The sequence below is a fragment of the Abramis brama genome (assembly GCF_963993115.1).
Source record: "Abramis brama genome assembly, chromosome: 1".
NCBI classification, from domain to species: domain Eukaryota; kingdom Metazoa; phylum Chordata; class Actinopteri; order Cypriniformes; family Leuciscidae; genus Abramis; species Abramis brama.
Window position 1 is genome coordinate 45,656,212 of NC_139963.1, and position 7,734 is coordinate 45,663,945.

At 39.7% G+C, this 7,734-nt stretch overlaps 1 protein-coding gene across 1 annotated transcript; it reads right to left on the reverse strand.

The window, feature by feature from the left end:
* Positions 1-1,327: 1,327 nt before the first annotated feature.
* Positions 1,328-6,079, reverse strand: tmem100a (transmembrane protein 100a). The gene is made up of 2 exons (XM_084118424.1): positions 5,919-6,079; positions 1,328-3,892 (listed from the first exon to the last, which is right to left on the reverse strand). The coding sequence occupies exon 2, from the start codon at positions 3,838-3,840 to the stop codon at positions 3,403-3,405; it is 438 nt and encodes a 145-aa protein (XP_083974550.1). The 5' UTR covers positions 3,841-3,892; positions 5,919-6,079; the 3' UTR covers positions 1,328-3,402.
* Between the last annotated feature and the right edge of the window lie 1,655 nt (positions 6,080-7,734).

Below are 7,734 nucleotides of genomic sequence, written 5' to 3' on the forward strand. Positions count from 1 at the left end.
CTGTGTGTTTTATGTTTAGTGAGCTACATGTGCTATGTAATGTGTATTTGTCTTTCTTTTACATTTTGCTTGCCAAAATCTGCCAAAGCATTGTAGGTTGTTTCCAAGGTGTTGCTATGGTGTTCTCAGTGGTTAGAATATTGCTATGCGGTTGCTAGGTTGTTCAGGGTAGTTGTCAGGGCGTTTCTATTAATGTTTCTAAGTTATCTGAGTGGGTTGAGAGAGCATTGCTATGCGGTTGCTAGGGTGTTCAGGGTAGTTGCCAGGGTGTTGCTTTTCTGTTTCTAAAGAAATGTGCGCCAGTTGAGAGAGCATTGCTATGCAGTTGCTGGGGTGTTCAGGGTAGTTGCCAGGGCGTTGCTTTACTGTTTTTAAAGTGAATTGCGTGGTTGTGAGATCATTGATATGCGGTTGCTAGGGTGTTCCGGGTAGTTGCCAGGGCGTTGCATAATTGCATTACTGTTTCTAAAGTGATTTGAGTGGGTTGAGAGAGTGTTGCTATGCGGTTTCTGGGGTGTTCAGGGTAGTTGCCAGGGCGTTGCTTTACTGTTTCTAAAGTGAATTGCGTGGTTGTGAGATCATTGATATGCGGTTGCTAGGGTGTTCCGGGTAGTTGCCAGGGCGTTGCATAATTGCATTACTGTTTTTAAAGTGATTTGAGTGGGTTGAGAGAGCGTTGCTATGCGGTTGCTGGGGTGTTCAGGGTAGTTGCCAGGGCGTTTCTAAGGTGAATTTGAAAACAAACAGTTTGCAAAACAACAAACTTAAAATGTTAATTGGATTTGACCATAGACCACAATAGTGATGCTTGACCTTGTAAACAACCACACAGTCTTGCTAAAAAAATCTGCCTTTCAAATTCACTACTCAAATCAATAAACAATAAAGCAATAAACTATATGTGTAGTGAAGTCTGGATCATCCAGGAACACAATGTGGACTGTAAAAGAAAAAAACATTTCCTTCCATTCATTATTGAAAGTTTTACTCACATGAGAAAGCTTGTTACAATCGACCCGACCCAAAGCGCTCTTTAACTGAGACTTCAAAGAAACAGCAAGAGTGACTGGAGGAATAATTAAAGCCAGTCGCCTAGACTTCAGTGCGGCGCATTCTGTCAGAGTTCAAAGTCATAACAGTTTGTTTTATCATTCGGCTTTTAAAATGGATGCTTCAGCAGTCTGTAAAATGCACAAATATATTGACACATTCAACTTTAATGCAACAGTTGCTATGAGGTTTACAGTTTAATTAACTATATTAGATGGCAGAATATTTGTATATTCAGATGATTTTGAAATCACTCACTCCACATGATACCACAAGATAACATATTCTGTTTGCACAGGAGTTTATTAAAAATAGTTCTGTCAACAGCTTACAGATATAACATTTCCAACGACACTTATGACGATTACAATCATACAATAATTTGAAACTGAATTGTTATTAAGACACATTCTTTGCATTCTCCCATCAAACATAAGCACCTGAAATCAATGATTCACGATTTTCATTTTGTTAAAATTATCAAAAGTGCTCAAATACACATAATACTGTCATCTTAAATGCGGTTATCAGTCTTTTTAAGTTACTTCACATACCGCTCAAGTCAGAGCATGTCATATGTCTGTCGTCATAGTCCGAAGCACAAGAATATAAACAAAATAAACTCAATAAAAGAAACTAATAGCATCTGGTTTTCCAGCCCATTGTTGTTTATACATCATAACACTAGTGATATAAGTACCGTACGTCCACGAAAGTGACATATAAAGTAGCTGGGTGTCAGAAAAACGCTCTCAATGAAGAAAAAAATCATTGTTCTTCATTTCCTCATTGTCCTCCCTTTCCTTTATGTCTCAAAGTGCGTCTTTCCATTAATCCGACCGGACAGGAAGCAGCCGTGGATTAATACGGCACTTCCCGTCTCTGGGTTTGCACAGCGGTTACTGGTCTTAATTTTGCCTTGGCCCGCGTCCCAGATAACAGAACGGTCCTGCCTGACAGGCAAAAGAGACTGAGGAGAAAACAAAAAGAAAGAAAGCGCTGACAAACCACTTGAAAGGTTGGCTAGCGCTGCGGCCCGTCAGAAGCTGTAAGGTTGTGAAAACGAGCGTAACCGTTGTCCCACTCTGCCAAAAAATATTTTCTTACTGTACATAGTATTTGTCTTGTTTTCCAAGTCAAATATCTAAACATTCCTAAATCAAGATACATTTACTTGAAAAGCAAAATGACTTAAAAAGGGCATATTTTGCCCTTTTTGGGCTCTAATAGAATAGGTTTTCATGCTTGAATGTTCAAAAAACATTATTTTTTACATATTCTCCATTGTTGCAGCTCCTCTTTTCCCAGTCTGTCAGTAACGCTCTGTTTACTTCCTGTCTCTATGAAGCCCCTCCTTCTGAAAAGCTCAATGTGCTCTGATTGGTCGGCTGGACCAGTGTGTTGTGATTGGCTAACAGCTTTGTGCGCGTTTCTTAAATGTCACGCCCATATAACCGCGAGTTTCAACAACTCAACCAGACATCAACTCTTTATTTACCGTATGCCTTTGGCGGGAATAATTTAAATGAGGAATATTGCGACGTGTTCATTCGTGGACGATAACTCAAGACTACAATCTACCAAGAGCAGCGCAAATTAGCGTCTGGTTTAAGACATGCTTTTTTGGGTGGTAAATAATGGCACAAATACCAGTAAATTGACGAGCGCAAACCTTATATACTCTCTTCCCATAAATATTGCATCTGAAAGGGAAACTCCTACAAATGCATATGCAATAAGGTCAAAAATAACTATCCACGCCTTTTCAGCTTTTTACTGTGTGTATTTAGTAAAACCTAACAGTATTTTTTTTAGCGCCAAAGAGGGTTAGCGCTGACATAAGCTGTTATTGAATCTGGCCGTAAGTCTTGTTTTCTGAAAAATGTATCAAAATTAAGTGTTTATCCTTGACACAAAATCAAATATTTGTCAATTGGATGAGAAAAGTAAATGGAAAACTAGATCATTTTTCTGACCTTTCTTGTTTTAAGCATAAACTGCATAAATCATTTTGACTTAATATCTTGAGTAATTTTGCATCTCAAGTAAATGTACCTTGATCTAAGGTATTTGTAATGGAAAACAAGACGAAAATACTGAGTAAGAAAAGCTTTTTTTGCTTTTTTTTTTTTGTTGCAGTGCAGCTGTGTCTCGACATCTGGACGCATGCAGCTGCAAGTCTGTCTCGATTAAATGCTCCGAACGCTCATTCTGAGACCCATTCGTGAAATCCCGTCACTCGGTTGGTCTGAACTGGGGGCAAAACATCTGGACATTGTCCCAAAATGTGAGTGTAACGATGGTTTGACTCATTCATCGTGAAGGTTTTTGGAGTCCGTGCTTGTGTCCAAATCAGGCGAAGATGCTCCTCTGATGGGCCATCAGGGCTGTCTGACTCTCTCTTCTTCTCTCCTTCTTTCTCTCCATCCGGACCTTCCAGCAGACGGCGCTCAAGGCGAGCAGCACCAGCCCGGCCGAGAGCAGCACCAGTCCGAAGTAGGATATGGTGGAGCCGTGAGAGTTGAAGCTGTAGGCCACGGCGGTTACCACGATCCCGGCGATCAGGACCACCACGCCGAACGGGACGGTGCACCGGTAGCAGGACAGCTCGGCTCCCCCGGTGGCCGCCGTCAACTGCACCTCGTTGACCAGAGGAATGATGACTGCCGGTGGCTCGTTGTTGTTGGTTTTCTCGGCCAGGATTCGTTCGGGAGCTCCGGGGATCGTCATGGTGTCTTTCACAAGCTCGGTGGGCATCGCAGGGTCAAGGGTCAGTGTGTTTCGAGGCATCAGCCGCAGTCTGAGCCGTCTCTACTCTCTATTGTTCTCACCGTTTCCACACCTGTAGGAAAAGCAATGCGAGTTTAGTTACAGGGTTTTATACAATGTGAAAATGGTTTTAAAACCTTTCTAAGAATAAGCAAGAGAGCACTGCTGTATTTTTGGAGGCCGAACAATAAGTTTGCATCACTAGCCGTGTTTCTATTACCCTTCAAATTCCAATGTGTTTCCCGAAACCATATTGTCGCAAATTGGTCGTTCAACCACATTGGTTAATGATGTCACACACGTGGTGGAGTAATAACTACTTTTAATGAATCTGTTTGAGATCGAATTAACGATAGATGTTTTGCTATAAATTTACGGACGTGGCATCTGAGGACTATTTCTAATTTTTCTCAGCAATTTTGCTTTATTTCTAGATTCAATCATAGGCTCGTTCTTACGTTCTAGAGCATGTTCACACATGCGCACTCTTCAAAAACAGCGCTTTAAATCTCTTGACAAACTAAAATACGTAAATTACATTTTTACGTATTCTAAATGAAAGAGACAGGTTGTACTGAATGTCAGCTTGCTTATTTTGCTCTAGATAAGGATTTATTAAGTCCACATGTCAGGCAAACAAAAAACTATCTAAGCACAGGTCGAGAGCTGTCGTTCCAACCACACAACTTTGCGATGCTGTTTGCGTACGTTAGTCAGAACGATGTTTTCGGGAAACACAGACTCGTTGAACTATGCTGATGACGACAGAACTTGTGACCATAGTTGGCTATCGATGCTTTCGGGAAACGCACCCCTGGTCTGGTTGTCATTGCATTGCTCTGCAATTGCTATGGTGTTCTAAGTAGTTGCTAGGGTGTTTTGAATGTTTTTGTGTGTTGCTAGGTTGGTTGCTAATGGTGTTTGTTTGTTTATAGGATGCAGAATGCGTTACACACTCAAGTGCAATACTTAATGATCTAAACAAAGCCCTAACTCGATGTATGAGCAATAGTAATAGTGATGGTTGAGGGAGTAAACACATGCGAGCGCAGGGCAGGTCTGTAGAGTTGTTTTGGTTTTCAAGCGGGAAGAGCCCCCAGATCCACTTTCTGACCACAGACGCAGGCTGACCGTCGTCTGAATGACGCAAAGAGAGCTGCCACATTCCCTGGAGAGCTCACAATATGACATTACAAACCGGCCCATGAAACACGAGTGCCGTATAAATTAACAGTCATTTCTCAAGGGGCTTTTTCTTTTTCTTAAGAGGGTCAACAGAGCTGCCAAACGCCCGTGACACTTCTCTCTGACTGTTACGCATTACAGCTGCACAACTTAGCCTGGATTTTAACCCTCATGTGCTTCAGATTCACCTCAATACTTTTACATTTACACGAGATCTTTACAATCAATATAAACTGGTGGATATTGTTGCATTTTTAGTTTTTACCCTAAACTGACCATACACTTTTTTGACAAAATTTAATAAAAAATTGGCTGTCATGGAGGGTAGTAACACTGTTTCTTTATAGCAAAAACACAATACAATAAAACAAATCTGAATAGAGTAGCAGACAGAAAATTGCATTTGCCCAAACTAAACCAAGTTAATATTATTTTCATTCAGAACTGCTAAAATCTTGTTTATAATCAGTTGTCATAAAAGTAGATATAGTCATAAAATATAAAATGATACGTTAATGCTCTTGAATGTTTTTGAGCTTTTAAAGGGTGTTAAAATCTTTCAAATAAGTGCATTTGTGCACTTAATATGGCAAATACAGTATATGTATTGCTTTATATTTATAGTGAATTATAAAGTGATAATAGTGAGTGAATTATAGTGAGTGATAAAACTTTTGTTTTGGTGACTTAAAATAACATATAATCTTTATATTATCATTGCATTTACATTAAAACTTAATGTTTTTGAGAAACCGACATTAAAGGTCTTGTATTCCACTAGCTATATATCAGAAACTGCATGCATGAAGGCAGCAGAAACATTCACTAATGTAATCCACTAATATTTTATGAATGTGAAATAATGAGTTTGGAGCATGCATGAAGGTAATCTGAGACAGGGTCAAGTCATTCACCTCGCACGTGTTTTCCATCCTGCCCTCTGAAGATCCTGTACAGCAAAGCGAAGGCGTTAAAGTCCCGTTATAGTCCAAACACAGGCTGCTTCTAGAGATCTCCTTCTCTTGAAGCGTGTTGGAGACTGACTGTGTGTGCAGGTCTCATTCACTAGAAGTGTGTCTGAGTTCCTCCTCCTCCATGTGAACTAACGCTGCTTCAGTCTGAACACACGGGGAGGGGCGTAAGCTTTGTGAACCATGTCATCTGCTGCATGATATGTGCTGGTGGTTTGCAGTGATGGTCATGTAATAAAGTTCATTGAGAGGAACTATAGAACTTTGTCAGTGTGTTTGGGTATAATTAATGACAGTATAACTTTGCAGCTTTAAAAATGGCATATTCTGCCCTTTTACAAAGTTTTGATTTTGTTTTTTGGTTCTTTTAGAATCGATTTTCACGCATGAATGTTCCAAAAATATTGTTTTCTCATGTTTGACATTGTTGCAGCACCTCTCTTCCCTGTCTGTCAGTAACGCTCTGTTTAGTTCCTGTCTCGCCCCTCCTTCTAAAAAGCACACTGTGCTCTGATTGGCCGGCTGGATCAGTGTGTTGTGATTGGTCAAGTGCTTCAAGTGTGTGTTTAGGAAATGTCACGCCCCTTACCATAACTGCGTGCTTCAACACACTACTAACTCAACCAGGCCGCCACACCTCTTTATTTTGCGGGAATTATTTAAAGTCCCCCTGTAGTCAATCATTTTAACCCTTAAAACTCATCTTTGATCACCAAAATGACATATTTAAAACCCTCTGAGGTCGACAAACGCGCCGACGCGTTTTGCCGGATTTTCTCCACATTGTAGCACTATAAACTTAAATTACTCCATCATTTATGGTCATACAGAAAAAAGAAATATAAAAAAAGAATCTGTGATATTTCTCCTTTTGTATGTGTCCACTTACAATCAAATCAAAACATTGTGCTTTTGTAAAATAAAGAAAATAAACAGGGTGTGCGTTCTGCCTCTCCGTCGCGGTGAACTTTTTTTTCTTGAGCACGTCTATAAACTGAAACAAAACTCAGCGAATACTTGTCACACATTTATGAGCCATATACCTTTATAAACATTTAAGTGTGTACTTTTAAATGATCGGATTCAAAACGAAAACAAATATTCTCTGTTTAAGTAATTTGTATAAAACCAACAAGATGTCCAGCTTCTCAAACGCTTGCTCATTACAGTTAATTTGGCCACGCCTACTCGCGCAAAAGATATTCACATGCAAATCTCCACATGGAACGCGAACGCGCTCGTTACCTCAACAACAAAACACTTCACTTCACTTTTCGTCGAGTTTGAAAGACGTGCCTGAGCTTACATTGGATTTAGGCTACCTCAGAAGAAGAAGAACGCGATTTGAAGACAAGAAAGATAAGGTAAGAAATTCTTACATATTAGTTTGTTATTGTTGCATAAATGTCACGTTGCAGCTGAACTGTTGCTAGATATATGGGGAATATTATAATATTTAGACCCGTGTTTACTGTGTTTGTGGATATCTGCTCAAACATAGATATGTTTATGGTAACCATAATGTTTTATATTTGAGAGTGATCGCGTTTGAATGTATCATATTTTGCAAGCGATCGCGTTTGAATGTATCATATTTTGCAAGCGATCGCGTTTGAATGTATCATATTTTGCAAGCGATCGCGTTTGAATGTATCATATGTGTTTACTGTGTTTGTGGATATCTGCTCAAACATAGATATGTTTATGGTAACCATAATGTTTTATATTTGAGAGTGATCGCGTTTGAATGTATCATATT